Source organism: Rattus rattus, chromosome 4, assembly GCF_011064425.1.
Source record: "Rattus rattus isolate New Zealand chromosome 4, Rrattus_CSIRO_v1, whole genome shotgun sequence".
NCBI lineage: Eukaryota > Metazoa > Chordata > Mammalia > Rodentia > Muridae > Rattus > Rattus rattus.
The window spans coordinates 148193213-148208567 of NC_046157.1; the positions used below are offsets into that span (position 1 = coordinate 148193213).

Genomic DNA, 15355 nt, shown 5'->3' on the forward strand with positions numbered 1-15355 from the left:
CTACGGTGTCTCCACTTCTTCTCTCTGCCATTCATCGTCTTTCCCCAGATCTGCTTCCCTCCTGCTGTAGGCATCCGTGGTCTTCTCATGCCTTCTTTCTGCCCCCAGTCTCATCGTTACCCATTTGCCCCACTCTCTGGACGACTCGGGACAGTTCCATCTCTTCGCTCACCAGTGGTGTTTGTCTATCTTGGCAGTGTTCTCGGTTTCCACTTCTAAATTCCTCCCCACCCCAAACGACAAGGAACTTTCCCCTCTGGTGTGAAATTTCTGCCACGTGGGCTTAAGGTCCCCTGTTTAAGGTTGATGGGCCCTCTAGATAGCGGTGGCGGGGAAATTGGCTCCTGCTTCGGAATGTCCGCACCACCTGTCCCTCAGCACTCCTGGGGCACGTCGGGGGGCCTCTGCCCCAGGCCAGAGCAGCAGAGGCTGCCGCCCGCTGCCAGCCGCTTGGCTTGATGAATGGAGCTGTCCCTCCTCCCCACGAGGCCTTTGATCTCCCCCCCCGTGGGGAGGGGGTCAGGGGCATCAAAGACATTTTTGTGGCATTAGAGAATCAGATAAACGCCATCTCACCTGCAGCTGGCTCTCCCACCCCTTCTGCCCTGGCCAAGTTGGGGGAGGAACTTGAGGCTCCAGGGACCCGTGGACAAGTGAGACCCGGCCACAGCCAGCACTGACCCCTCTTCTCTTGCAAGTCAGCAACCTCCGCCCTCCGCCACGTTTATGAGTAGCGAATGCTGGAGCGCAGGCCCTGGAGAGGTTCCACTTGCTGTCTTATCTCCCCCACACTGTCCGCCCCCAATACCGGCTGGCCGCTGCCGCAAGGCTAGGGAGCAAGAACCCAGGCCTCGGGCTCATTCCCTTGCTGGGACAGAGGCTGAAGAAGGGGCAAAAGACGCGGGAGTAGGCTATCCGCAAGAAAGTAACGCCTCCAAAGTTCGTTGGGCCCGCGGTCCAGTTGGACAGTCTTCAACCGAGCATCCTGCGCCCCCGGCCGACTTCCTCCCCATCTGTATATCCCTGCGTACTGTTCCCCCACTAAACTCCCTCATTCCTGGGAAGTTTTCTCTCTTTACAGTCAACAAACCTGTCAAACGTCTCCCTGCTAGTCCCCCTTCCCCAGTTCCTCTTCCTCCCTCCCCTTCTTACCCTTCTCTACTATTCGCCCCGCCCCTCCTTGCCCCAGGTCTTAGGATGGCAGGGGACAACCCTACCGAGGCAAGGAGAGGGGCCGGCAGGCGGGACCCGCACCCAGGAGCGCGCGCGGGCCCCGCCCCAGCACCCTGCTCCCGCCCTTCGCAGCGCTCTGCGCCCGCCGCCCCGGGGCGCACGGCTCCCTCCCAAGAGTCCCGCCGCCTGACTGTCGCAACTGCCACCCCCGTGGCCCCCCTACCCCCCTCCCCCGCCCACGCTCCGGCCCCGCTCCCCTCCCACCCCCGCCCCCGGCTCTGATTTCTTCTCTCCAGCGAGCTCCGCAGGAGACACAGGCGCTGGCTGCTGGGTCCGCTCTCCGCCTCCGCCGCGCCCTCCTCGCCCGGGATGGGCCCCCCCGCCGCCACCGCCGCCGGAGCTCTAGTCTCCCGGCCGCCGCCTCGGTCGCCGCGTTTGCCTTGAAGCCCGGTGCCCGCGCGCCCCGGCTCACCCCGCAGCCTTACTCGCCCGCGCCAGACTGCGGGAGAGCTCTCAGGATGCTGCCGCCGGTGCCCTCCTGCCTCGGACTGCTGCTGCTGCTGCTCTTGTGCCCTGCGCACGTCGGTGGACTGTGGTGGTGAGTGCTGAGTGGGACTGTCTCCCGCGCAGCTCCAAACACCAGAGGGTGGGGACCCAGAGCCAGTCTTGGGACTTGGCACAGCGACACTGCAGCCTTCAGGCTCTACCCGCTCCAGGATCCCAGCTACCGAGCGGTTGCACCGGGACCCTCGCAGAAAGTTCCTTTCGGGTCTCTGCCAGAGCACTTCTGAAGTGCCACTTTGACGTTCTATACCCCTGGATACTCTATTGTGTTTTCTTCCCGTGTAGTCTTCCTTCCCCCCAAAGAAATGTGTCCAATTCGCATCACCAAGGAATTGGCAGAGAGGTAGGGAACTGTTGGACATCATGGAATCCATAGTGAGAGGTTGGGTGAGGGCGGGAGAAAGAGCAAGAAGGGCCCTGGAACTAGAAATGAGGAAGAGACAGGAACAAGGTGGAAAGCCACAAGACAGAGTCAAGCAGCTGCCTCTTGCCCGCCCCTCGTTGCCTACCACCTCACCATTGCTGGTTCCTTCAGCATAGGCAGTAGTACAGGGAAAGGGAATGTGAATGGGGAAACTGAGTCAGGACTTTCTTCACTGCTTTCCCCCTAGCAAGTAAGAAAGTCAGGGAAGAGATGCTGGAGGCTCGCCCTTCTAGACGTGGGAAGTAAGGCTTTTTATTTATTATTATTATTATTATTATTTTAATGTGTAGTAGAGGAGGTGAAGGAACCCTGAGAGCGACCCGGTGAAGTCAGTAGGAGCCTGGCCAGCCGAGGGATGGGGTAATTTCTCAAACCCGAACTCTGGGATTGGATACACCCAGAACTGATACCTAGACTTAGAGGGTTCCCAAAGCTTTGAGCCTTGAGAGGTAGAGACAGGGGAGGGGAAGCGGGGGATGGGGGTGGGGGCGCCGGGACAACTCAGATCCAAATCCTCAAGACTTTTTTCCTCTTAGTTTTTTAGAGCCACAAACACCCGCCCGGAATAGTTCAGTGTTCAGAGAGGAGGGATTTGGGCACGACTGCTGATAGATTAGCCAACCCTAAGAAAGCAAGGTCTTTTAGATTTGCATATCGCCCCGCCATTGGCTGAATCCCTACCCTCTCAGCCCTCTCACCCGCCTTCGCGGCTTTGGACCCAGGGGTGGGGCCGGCCCATCCCTCTCTTCAACGAAGATTGAGTAGTATGCCCACACAGGAAGCTGCTGGCCGCTATCCTTCCGCGATGCGGGAAAGACATCCTCGTGGGTGTCAGTGAGAGGGCTAATACAAGACGGAGGTTCGGCTTAAGAAACATGTGCTTCTAGTTCTTGGTTTAGCTGCAGTGCAGCACTTAGCAGTTTTGACAGACGTATCTAATCCCAGCTTTAAGTCTGTGGTCTTGGGTGAATCATTTTCCCACCTTGCCCTACAAACTCTCAGTTTTTAAAGAACAATTTCCCTATCTGGCGGGCTTGCCTGGATGACTGTGTGAGAAGATCTATAAAATGACCTGACATTAGGAGCCTTCTTCCCAATCCAGCTTCTCATCGCCTAGGTCTCCTCGGGATGAGAAGTGGGGTTACTTTAAACACAAAAAAAAAAGTCCAAAAAAAAAAAAAAAAAAAAAGTAATGCTTGGCCAAGAGCTAGCGCTCTCTCTCTCTCTCTCTCTCTCTCTCTCTCTCTCTCTCTCCTTGCTTACACACCTTTCTTAATTTTGCCCTTTTTCAATATGTAGGACAGTGCCTCCCTTCCCCCATTGGTCTAAATTGTTCTTTCTTACAATTAAAATGCCGCTTCCTCCATGAAGCTTTTTTTCTGACTTCCCACTACTGTCCTTGTGCTCCCATTATGCTCTGAGCATTGGGCAACTCTGCAGTTACTTCATTTTACTGACTCTCGTCTTCTCTGCAATGTTTTTGCCCTGTTCCTGGAAGGCAAAGTCTTTGTCTGGAGAGTCTTAGGAGCCCAAGACAGTATAGGTGCTGGACACAGGTTTGTGGAGTGTTGCTTTCTGGGTTTGTTATCTGTGAGGATCCCTTTGTTCAGGAAGGACTGCTGAGTGGGAGCCAAGCCAACGGGAGAGGGGGCCTGGGCCCTCTGGAGACTGACCCTGAGGCTTCGAATCAGGGAGTGGGGGAGGAGGTGAGGAGGGCAGGTGTGGGAGAACACAGGGGCCTTCATGGCCACAGCTGCAGTGAAGAGTGAGAGGCCAGGGTGATAAGGTGGCCAGGGAATGCTTCTCTCAGATGTGTCTCAGAGAGAACCTGCTTCTCCCACCTGCCCCAGCCTCTCTCTGTCTATTTCTGACACTTAATTCCTTTGGTCTGAGCCCAGGCTGACTTTCACATGGTCTTTGCCTCTACTTCTGTCCTAACATAGGCCCCTCAGTGGGCTAGTGGGTAGATCTTGTTGGATGGTTAGCTTGGGGTTCTAGCCTACTGCCTCCCCATTAGAGCTGGGCTCTTCAGGACTTTGCTGCTTGGCTGCTTTGCTGCTGCCCTATTCCCCTTCCTTCTCAGAGGAGGATGGCCAGGCTAGAAACTCCATGGGTGGCCAGAAAAGTGGTGTGGTCTATGGCAGTCATTTCCACAATCTAGTCATGGTCAGGATAGAGGTTAAGAGGACCCAGGGTCTCTGAGTGTCTTGACTGTCCAGGTCACTAAAAGAGGGTCCAGGAGGAGAGTGACCCAGGCCTTGGATTCTCTCAGGCTGCTGGTTCCAAAGAAGTTTTTCTTTCACCTTTCTTCTCTGCCCCACCTCCTCCCAGTGCGATGCGAGATTTCTATTTTTAATTTTTCTTGTTTAGTTTTGAGACAGGGTCTTGCTATGTAGCAAATGCGTGCCTTCTAAACCCTGCCGCCAGCCTCTGTGTATCTCTCCGATGTAACTATATCTTTGTGAATCCCAGAATCCCAGATTCCAGGACACTGGCCAGGCCCTCTTGAGGTCATCTTGTTCAGTCCCTGCCTCCAGGCTGTCCAACCTATGTTCTGTCCTCTCTGTAGGAACCCTGTCCAGAGCATGAGGCAGGGAAGACTCTGCCTCCCAGGTCGCCAGATCCCCCCTCCCCGCTCTGCTCCCTGCTTCCCTCTCCACAACGTTTGATCCATCTTTATTTATACCTCCAATCAGTGGATGTAGAAAATAGCACACTCTCCTGGAGAAGCCAAATGGATCTTCTCCCTTCTTCTCTCTTCCTCTTTCCTCTCGCTGTTTTAGATTTTCTGTGAAAGAAACTTATCCGCAGCGCCCCCTCCCCGCCTTCTACCCCTCCCCACCAGGAAGAAGCCGCCCAATCTGCCCCTAGCCATCTCACTTTGTTTCCCTCCTTATGGAAAAGAAGCCAGAGCTAAAGGTTAAGGACAGCCTAACTGCTGGCCCCTACAGGGGGACAGGGAAAGGACCAGACCTCTTCCTGGCACTCAGGTTTTCTAGTGACCCTCTGTCATACCTTTGCTAATCCATGCTGGTCATTAGGCCATCCTGTCTTGATCTGCTGCCCCTGACCCTTCCTAGTCAATGCTGATGCTGGCTCTGATCAAGCTCCAGAGTAGGGATGGCTGGGGGGTGGGGTAGCTATCCAATCCCTTCCCAGGCCTCAGCCTTGGCAGCTTCCCCTTCAGAGAGACAATGAGGCTGTGAGCAGAAAAGGGCAGGGGCAAAAGGAGGCTGGCTTGATCCCGGCCAGAGCATGCCCTGGGCCCACCAGAGTCCTGGCACTGTGACATTTCCTGGGGGTGAGGCTGCCTCCTGCCCCATTCTCATCTGAAGCCAGGAGTTGGTGGCTGGAGGTCAGAGGGAGGCCCCATCACCAGGGCCCTGCAAGGGGGATTCCAGAATGTGTACTTTGATGGGGAAGTACAGCTGTGGAGGGAATGGGCCAGGCAGCAGCCAGCCCTGGCCAGCCAGCAGGAGGCCTCGGGGGAACCAGATGCCCGCTCTCTGCAGGCTGGTGAGAGCGCCCCCTAGCCTAGTCTTTCCTGGTCAGCTGGGAGCTTGTGAAGAGAACCGTGGCCAGGAGGAGGCATCTGTGGCTGGTTCTACCAGCTCCGAGCCCTCTGTTTAATCTAGAGTTTGATCTAGAAAGGACTGAGACATAACCTAATTTGTTATGGTCACTGGTGAGTGTAGAAGGTCCAGGGACAGGAGGGGACTTGCTCAGTGCTAAGTCTGCATGTTTGGGAGACAGGGGGGCTGTGAGTCCTGCTTCCTTTTTAGTGTGCAGTGAGAGTGGGAACCCGGATGAGGACCAGGGCCTGCACAGGTCCCATTGCTCTCCGATCCCCCACCGCCCAGATGGGTGCTCTCCATTCTACATGCAAGAGCGGAATGTATGACAGATACCCACCAGGAGCCCAGTGGACAGCATTGTCCCAGCTTTGGCCAGTGGGAAGCCCTTTTGCTCAGTGAAGTCTGTCTGGGAAGAGAAAGTCCTGCCTCTTGAAAAAAGCGATGGAGACAGAAGTGAGAGGGAGGACATAGGGAGACAAATTTCTTCTGAGTGGGGAAGGGGAATGGGGGCCCACAGGTGGGCAGTGGTGAGGCAGGGGTTAATGGAGCTGGGGCATCACTGGCTTTGATGTGGTGGTTGGGATGGGGGTAGGGACTGGGGGAGGGGAGCAGTAATTACCGAGTTAGGAGTTAGACAGAGCAGGACAGGACAGGCGGGCGGGCACAGGCCCGGCAGCCTCAGCAGCCGTCAGGCAACATTTTTCTGCCCCCTTTCCACCATCCACCTCCTCCACCCCCACACACCCCCACCCACAGCCCCAGGGCTCAGAGCTCCCTCTGCTGGCTCCTAGGAGGTGGGGTCAATTGAAGTATCTTGGGGGATAAGGAGTTGGGGCAGGGACAGAGAGGCAGCTGTGCTTGTTGTGAGACTTTCCAAGGAGGTGAAGAAGCACTCACGTGGTGTGTGGTCCCTTGGATGAGGTGAGCCACCTGGATGAGGTGAGGGTCCTAGAGGGTACTCTGTCCCTGAGTAGGCTGAATTGAGAAGGAAACCTAGATCCAGACTGGACAGGAAAGACAGTGTTGGAGAAAGAACATTCTTGGGACCCCACACACACCACCTTCATCCTTACTATTGATGAGCAGGCCTGAGACTACAAGCGCGCGAAGATCTTCCTGTGCCAGCCATTATACGTGGAGGGAGGGTATTATGATTTCCATCTTCCTGTTGAAGAACTGGAGTTTAACTTTTATCATCCGTCTAACAAATATTAAGTGTGTTTCAGGGGCTCACTCCATATCACACAAACAAATGGCAGACCCCAGATCCATCCCAAGCCTGCATCCCTAAAACCCTGAGTGTGCTCCACCGATGACATGGTGCCCGTTTGTGAGACTCCTGTCTATAACGAGACTTCTACCTCATTGAGGAGACAAGACAAGCAATCGTGGGGGCAGGACACACTCAAATGGGTGACAGCTGAAGGATGCTGCTGGGGCATCCTACTGAGGACAAGTGAAGGGAAGCTGACCTAGCATGTCTCGATGGCTTACAGTTGCAGAGGAAACGGTCTTGAGTCTAGAAATGTAGAGACGCAGCCTGGGCTGGGGTCAAAGCCCTGATAACAGGGATGAGCTGTGCGGAACACACTGTGAGAGGCCACGTGGGGTCTTCCCATGACTTAGGCAGCCATTTCCTTCCAGTCCTGCTTTGGGCATTATAATTTGATTTTAACAGTACTGGAGATTGAGCCTACAGCCTCAAGCCTGCCAGGCAAGGATTCTGTGACTGAACTTCTTATTTCGAGATAGGGTCTTACTAAGTTTCCCAGACAGTCTTTGAGCTTGCAATCCTCCTGCCTCAGCTTCTTGAGTAGCTGCCATTGCAGATGTGTGCCACCAACTCAGCTCCTGTTGGTCGATGTTTGTTGTTGAGACGTGGTCTTACTTCACTAGACGCCGCTGGCCTAAAACTTGCTATATAGACCACAGATTGCTTCTGCCGTCCTAGCGCTGGGATTGAAGGCGTTTGCAGCTATGCTCGGCTCTGTTTAGATCTTGAACTTACCTAACTTGCTCCACAATGAGGAATCTCTCCAGCAAGTGGCCATCAGCTCCATTCGTGTTGCTCACCTGTGTGGGTGAACTCACGTGAGGTGGCTCTGGTGAATGAGCGAGTCTTTGACATTTTCTTCTACTCTTCGAATCCAGAGGTACAATAAGAACTTAAGCCAGAATCTTGGAGGCTCTGGGGCTCAGGTCTGTACATTTTGCGAGTAGGGATGGACTGGCCTCTGATTCCCTCTTAATGGGACATTGACCCATCAACCAGGGTCCTTGAGAGAAAATTCTCAGTGCAAGCCAGCACAGTTAAGATGGCTTGTCCCTTCTTGTCTGTATATTGAGTTCTTTTAGGGCTAGTCGTGTTTTCTGTGCCCAGAAGTACAATATGATTATATCCCAGAGCCCACATAGGATATCTATTTCCTACCGCCATATATTCCAGACTTCAAAAATACAAATTATACAAAAAGTGTCACGCTTCTGTGGACTGACCCCAGGTCAGTACTAATTCAGACTCCACCAAAGCAGAGCTCATTATACCAGGAAACAAAAGGGCAGGAAACAAAGTAAAAGAGGGCATGGGAGAGGAGGGTGGGGGAGTTGTTCTAGAAGTGAAGTCAGATCTTACCACTTGGAGGGGAACACTTCTTACATCAACTCATCTCTTTTTTTCTGAAGCCCAGAGAGAAAACTGACTGGTTTGGAATGGCTCAGCCCACCCAGAGCTGACCAAAACAAAACAAAACAAAACAACCCTAGGGTCAGAGGTAGGGCTGGGTGGTTTGCTCAAAGCCCCTGTCATGTCTTTTCTGGAGTTTTATTTTCTATGTATTTAGGATGGGAGTGAGGACAGGAGGGCAGGGAACAAGCTGGTCCCTTGGGATTCTAGTGTTATCACTGCCCATCCCTCCTCCTGACCAGCTGGTAAACAGGACTATTTCCCAGGAAGTCAGCCAGCCCCTTAACCCTGTGAAGGGCCAGCCCCACCTCCTGGGGGCCCTGCCTTGCATATCCCCACGATTCCTTTCCTATCTCTAACCCCTGGGAAGTAGACAAGGTCAAGAGGATTTTGCTGTTCTCCCTTGCATGCCCCAAACTCTTTCTTGCTTTACTAGGGGAGGTGGGGTGGGGCAGAGTGACCTTGGGAAGATAAGTCCAGTCAACCTTGGGAAAGCAGGGAGTGTGCAGAGGGCAGGGATGGGATGGGGGGTGGGGCTAGGGGACTTAGCAGTAGGAGATGGGGAAGGCAATTTTCAGAACTCCACACAGTCAGGAGGACTTAGAGCTCCACTTATCAGGAGGTGATAGAAGGAGAACTGAATGACTGCAGAGAGGCCTGCTTGGCTTTTCTCATCTCAGAGGAAGAAAAAAGGTTGGAGAATATGACACTAGGAGTCGGGAAATACCAAGTCAATGGGACCTGGACTCAAGGGGAGGCCTTGTGACTCGTTCATTCAGAAATATATATGTTAAATAATCATTGTTGTCACATATATATCTGTATCTATTCATCTATAGTGTAGAATTCATGACATACACATTTTCAGAATAAACATTGCATGGATGTGAATTAGGTACCAGAAAATTTCCAGGGAAAATGAAGGAGGAAGAGGAGGAAAAGGAGGAGGAGGAGAAAGGAGGAGGAGGAGGGGGAGGAGGAGGAGGAAGGAGGAGGAGGGGGGGAGGAGGAGGAGGAGGAGAGGAGGAGGAGGAGGAAGAGAAGGAAGGAGGAGGAGGAGGAGGAGGAGGAGAAGAAGAAGAGGAGAAGAGGAGGAGGAGAAGAGGAGGAGGAGAAGAGGAGGAGGAGGAGGAGGAGGAGAGGAGGAGGAGGAGAAGAAGAGGAGGAGGAGGAGGAGGAGGAGGAGGACGAGGAGGGGGAGGAGAAAAAAAAGAAGAAGAAGAAGAAGAAGAAGAAGAAGAATAATGTTCCAACAGTGAGGAAGCTCGACATTCTCCACCTACTCTCAACAACCATGCTGGAAGCCACTCAAATCCTTTTTAAATGAGGTTGTTAAGTGGACAGCTTTATCAATGAAGCTGTGCACAGAAGTGTACGTCTGAATTCTTTCTGTAGTGCAGTTTTCAGTCTAGACTCTAGTAAAGTGGGGGTACCATGCAGAATGGAAAAGAACCAGTGTCTCAGTTGGGAGAAGGATAGATAGGGAGGTGGACGAACAGAGAGAGATGGATCAGTTCCAAGGTCACCAGGACATTGGAAGCCAATTTGGGCTGTTCTAGCCTTGGCTTACTGCTCATTCCTCCATCAGTCCCTTCTCTGGGGCAGAGAGAGGGCTGGGGGTAGTGTTGGGCGGGTCCCAAGCTCAATACAAGGGAACCTGTGCTGTACAGTTCTGCTGAGAAGGGATGCTTGATCTCTCAACTATTTAAGTGGGGATAACAGCAACTTAATCCCCATCCCTTGTGTGTGTGTGTGTGTGTGTGTGTGTGTGTGTGTGTGTGTGTGTGTGTAGAGGGAGAGAGAACTGTATAAAAAAAAAAAAAAGAGGCTTCCATATCTTTCTGCAGACACCTCCCTGAACACACCATCTTCAGTGCTGAGTGTTTTACCTTAAGACCTAAATTCCTCTTGCTGCTGTTAAAGACCGTTGCATCTCAGGACATGCCTGGGCAGCCTGTACTTGTGGAGTAAATGGGGACAGTGGGGCGGATATGCAAGGAAGCACAACTGAAAAGTAGGCCACCCTGACCTTTCACACTCTTTTGCCAACATTTTCCTCTACCTATTATATACCCCGCTGCCTCCGGTGTGCCTCCCTGCGTCTGTCTGTCTTTCTTTGCTCTCTGCAGAAGGGGGTTTGAATGGCCTCAAACGAACCTCCCTACCTCTGCCCACATATCCCCCCCCTCCAAGCCTGAGCTCTCAGCTATGTTCAAATAGGAGCCATCTGACTCAGGTGGTTCCCCCCAGGTGTGAATTCCTGGCTGACAACCTATGGAAACCAAGTGGCAGCTCTCTCCTCAGGTGGAATGAAAGTGGGCAGGCTAGCACTAGGCTGCTGACAGTGTGCAGAACTTTCCCTCCGGTCTTTCCTCACCAAACCAAACATCACCCCCCTTCCATCCCCCAGTTGGTTATGTCACCCCAGCACATAGAGCTTGGCTTGATGCCCTCTCTCTCTGGGAGAGCCTCCTACCCTGAGTAAAGAGAAGGGTCAGGACTACCTATTTGCCGAAAATGTTGAGGAACTGGGTTCCCAGCTCCCTTTTCGGGCTGTCAGTCCAGGGAAACAGGGGTAGCAGGATAGAAGAGCCCACCTCAGCCACCTAAGCTAGATTTTCTCAGTTTACAGAAACTGAACTAAGAGGGGAGTGGCTTTTTTGAGGCGCTGTGTACCCTAGACATTCTAATACCTCGTGGCTGTTTTGCTCTTTAGATGGGCCACAGCTTTGTACTGTGGCTGTCCAGGTAGCAGCCCACCAAGGCCGAATCCTTCCTTGATACTGGCTACTTTCTCTTAGAATATTTTCTTTATGAAATGTGCTTTTATTTTGGACAACTTTCTTTTTTTTTTTTTTTTTTTTTTTTTTTTTTTTTTTTTTTTTGGTTCTTTTTTTTCCGAGCTGGGGACCGAACCCAGGGCCTTATGCTTCCCTAGGCAAGCGCTCTACCACTGAGCTAAATCCCCAACCCCTTGGACAACTTTCTTGATCTTTCTTCTTCTAATGTCCTCCTTGTCTCCCTTTCTGGCCAGGTTGTTGAATTTTAACCTTGGCCTTCCTCATGCCAGCCGACTTCATCTTCAGTGAAGTTTCAGTAAGGGTTTATTAATTAAGATGTGCACAGAAGGATAAGACTGGATTCTTGTCGTAATGTGATTTTCAGTCTAGACTTTTGTAAAGAGGGTACACAGACACGGGCTGGAAAGAGAACCAGAGAGCGAAATCAGTCTCTGTCGGGAGTAGGGAGAAACTCCTGCAACACTATGGGCTGAGTGCTAGCTACCTTTTCTGTGCCCCACCCCCACCCTACGTCTTTTGTGTTTTGGGAGGTACTTTTGGGAGGTACTTTTCTGACCTAAAGTTCTGTTTCCCAGGGCCGTGGGCAGCCCCCTGGTCATGGATCCTACCAGCATCTGCAGGAAGGCCAGGAGGCTGGCAGGAAGGCAGGCTGAGCTGTGCCAGGCGGAGCCGGAAGTAGTGGCAGAGCTTGCCCGGGGCGCAAGACTGGGGGTTCGAGAATGTCAGTTCCAGTTCCGTTTCCGACGCTGGAACTGCTCCAGTCACAGCAAGGCCTTTGGGCGCGTCCTGCAGCAGGGTTAGTGTGGGAGAGGCCCCAGAAGGAGGTGCTTTCTCCTTGCAAGGGGAGCAGTTTTGGGGAGGCTGTTTGAACTCCTGATTCGCCCCTAGGCACCCTACCCACCTTGCCCCTCCATATCTGCCTGGAGTCTGTCTCCCAGGTCATCCAGGACAGACGGGTGTGTGTCCCAGTTCCCACCTATGGTACTGGGCACTCACTGGCTTCCACTCCCTTCTCCCTCTGCAGACATTCGAGAGACAGCTTTTGTGTTTGCAATTACCGCAGCGGGTGCCAGCCACGCGGTCACTCAGGCCTGTTCCATGGGAGAGCTCCTACAGTGTGGTTGTCAGGCACCCCGCGGGCGCGCACCGCCTAGGCCCTCCGGCCTTCTGGGCACTCCTGGACCTCCGGGACCAACAGGCTCTCCAGATGCCAGCGCAGCCTGGGAGTGGGGAGGCTGCGGAGATGATGTCGACTTTGGGGATGAGAAGTCAAGACTCTTTATGGATGCACAGCACAAGCGGGGACGTGGAGATATCCGTGCTTTGGTGCAACTGCATAACAACGAGGCGGGCAGGCTGGTGCGTATGGGCAGAGGAAGCGGGCATCATGCATGAGTGTGGAAGTGTGGATGTGCAAGAGAGTGTGAGTTTGGGTGGCAGCACATTTGTGGTAGCACGGGCATAAGTAAAGGTGTGAATGTAGGAGTGTGTCGTCGATGTATGTGGGAGTGAGCAAGACGGGCAGCTTGGAAAGATTGGGCCAGGCACACAGATACATGTGGCATGTGAGATGTCCAGTGGGAGACTGGGGGTGGGGGTTGACCTGGAACTGAGAGGACCAGTCAGCGGAGTGGGCAAAGGACACTTCTAGAATGGTACCAAGGGCCAATAGAGACCTAAGGTGGGGTGGGTATCTCTTTAATACATGACAAGTGGGTTAACCCTTGGGGCTGGTAGAGAGATGGATGTCAGGGCAGGAGCAGTGTACTGAGACGGGAGCCAGGGATGGAATTAAGAATAGATGCTATGGAAAGGTCTGGAGTCCGGTGGTAGAGGTACTAGAGAAAGTGAAGGTTAGAGCAGGCCCTAGAACTGACATGAGAAGGACTGAAGGACCAGGAGCCCAGTGGGAAGTCAGTAGTAGCGAGGACAGCCCAGATCCAGCCTCAGTCCAGGAAGCAAAGAACACTGTGGGATTCCGTTCTCCGGAATGCAATCAGGTGGACCTACTACATCAGATGTCTCAGTTCTAGAGTAGTTAAGGAACAGTCCTCCACACATTCTGTGTCCTTTAGGGTTTAGCCTGAGGCATCAAGGCTGACAAGGAGGAGGGGGCCCGGGAGAGGAATGTCCGGACAGGCCCACATACCTGTAGAGAGGATTGGGGAGGGGTGACGCAGAAACAGACGCCCGGGCGGCTGGCTGTGTCTGCTCAGCTTTGCCTGGGGCCGCCAGGGGCAGGAATGAGGAGACCGGGTTGGCAGGAGGGTTAGGCGGCGACAGCTGTCACGTCTCCGCACTCCAGGGTGGATGGAGAATCTCACCACTTCGTCCATTCTATTCCCTCCCGCTCCCTGGCTTCGGACCCTGGAATCTCTGCTCTATCTACTGCTCCCACTTCCCACTCTCTTACTTCTCCATCCTTGTCATTCTTCCTTTCTGAGCGGTTCTTTTTCTTGATGTTCTTTTCCTAAAATTGTGCTTACCTGCCCTCCCTCTCTCCCTTTCCGTTTTCCTCCCTCGCTTTTTCCTCCCTCCCTTTTCCCTTCCTTCCTTCCTTCCTTCCTCCCTTGTTTGCTCGCCCCCCCCCTCCTGCTTCCTGACTTTTTGTCCGTTCCCCGCCGCTCTCCGCCCCGCCCATCGCCCCGCCCCTCTGCTCCCGCAGGCGGTGCGGAGCCACACGCGCACCGAGTGTAAGTGCCATGGGCTTTCGGGTTCCTGTGCTCTGCGCACCTGCTGGCAGAAGCTGCCACCGTTCCGCGAGGTGGGCGCACGACTGCTGGAGCGCTTCCACGGCGCCTCACGCGTCATGGGCACCAACGACGGCAAAGCTCTGTTGCCTGCGGTCCGCACCCTCAAGCCTCCTGGCCGAGCCGATCTCCTCTATGCAGCCGATTCACCCGACTTCTGCGCCCCCAACCGGCGCACCGGTTCACCGGGCACGCGCGGCCGCGCCTGCAACAGCAGTGCCCCGGACCTTAGCGGCTGCGACCTGTTGTGCTGCGGTCGCGGACACCGCCAGGAGAGCGTACAGCTCGAGGAGAACTGCCTGTGCCGTTTCCACTGGTGCTGCGTGGTGCAATGCCACCGCTGCCGCGTGCGCAAGGAGCTCAGCCTGTGCCTCTGACTCGCCGCTGGTCTTGGAACTGCTTGCATTCAATTTGCAGGACTACTAGATTCCAGCAGGGGGCACTGTCTGTGTCCAGCGGCTCCCTAGGAAAAGTACCTATTAGGCCTTGGGAAATTACAGGGGCCAGACAAGAACTTGGGGTTTACACCAGCTCAAGAAAGCCGAGGTGGGGGGGGGCATGCCCCTCCAGCATTCCCCAGAAAGGCCCTCTGCTACTTTCTGCAGGAGACTAAGCAGGATCTCCCTCCCTTTGGCCTTCCAGATGGAAATAAAAAAGCCAGACTCTGGCCTCCAGAAATAGTACTCCTCAGAATTACTGGGGTGGATGGGTGAGTTTAGTATTAATAAAGACATTTAAATCCACAGTTTGAGAGGAAGTTGGGATAGGATAGAGGGTCAGGATATGGTGGCCCCGGTAAAGTTAGCGTTTCATTCTGAGACTATCTCATTCCACCGGTTACCAAGGCAGGAAGGAGTGAGGGAGGACTTGTGGAAAGGCTGAGAACGGGGTGAGGAAACCTCGCATCTCTCCTTTCGCCCTTTTTGTTCTTTCTTGACTCTTGAGAACATGTCCCATTTTTTTTTAAAATTTATTCATTTATTATATATAAGTACACTGTAGCTGTCTTCAGATACACCAGAAGAGGGCATCGGATCTCTTTACAGATGGTTGTGAGCCACCATATGGTTGCTGGGAATTGAACTCAGGACCTCTGGGAGAGCAGTCGGGTGCTCTTAACCGCTGAGCCATCTCTCCAGCCCCCGAACATGTCCCATTTTAAAGGGTCACAAAGAGCCCAAAAGTTTCTAGTAGTGTGCTTAGTTCTCAGGCCTTTGTGTTAATTCTTTGGGCATTATGTCTGTTTCAGCGACTTTTGAAGAAATTAAAGGTCATGAGATTAAAAGCTCGCCATAAACTGTAAAATACAACAGAAACTACTTGTGAGGAAACCCTGCTTTTGTTACCATCAAAACTAGCCACCCATCAGTTGTTTCTGAGAGGGA

At 53.4% G+C, this 15355-nt stretch overlaps 1 protein-coding gene across 1 annotated transcript; it reads left to right on the forward strand.

Moving 5' to 3' along the window:
* The first annotated feature begins 1667 nt into the window (after positions 1 to 1667).
* Wnt6 (Wnt family member 6) lies at positions 1668 to 14871 on the forward strand. The gene is made up of 4 exons (XM_032899583.1): positions 1668 to 1771; positions 11796 to 12016; positions 12245 to 12579; positions 13886 to 14871. Exons 1-4 carry the CDS (start codon positions 1692 to 1694, stop codon positions 14345 to 14347), a joined length of 1098 nt encoding a protein of 365 aa, XP_032755474.1. The 5' UTR covers positions 1668 to 1691; the 3' UTR covers positions 14348 to 14871.
* Positions 14872 to 15355: the final 484 nt, after the last annotated feature.

What these genes read in the sequence shown, in the direction of transcription:
- Wnt6 (XM_032899583.1), top strand. Translation starts at nt 1,692, where the DNA reads ATGCTGCCGCCGGTGCCCTCCTGCCTCGGACTGCTGCTGCTGCTGCTC. An exon ending in TGGGCGCGTCCTGCAGCAGG is followed by an intron (nt 12,017 to 12,244) that starts GTTAGTGTGGGA and finishes CTCCCTCTGCAG; the next exon opens with ACATTCGAGAGACAGCTTTT. An exon ending in ACAACGAGGCGGGCAGGCTG is followed by an intron (nt 12,580 to 13,885) that starts GTGCGTATGGGC and finishes CTGCTCCCGCAG; the next exon opens with GCGGTGCGGAGCCACACGCG.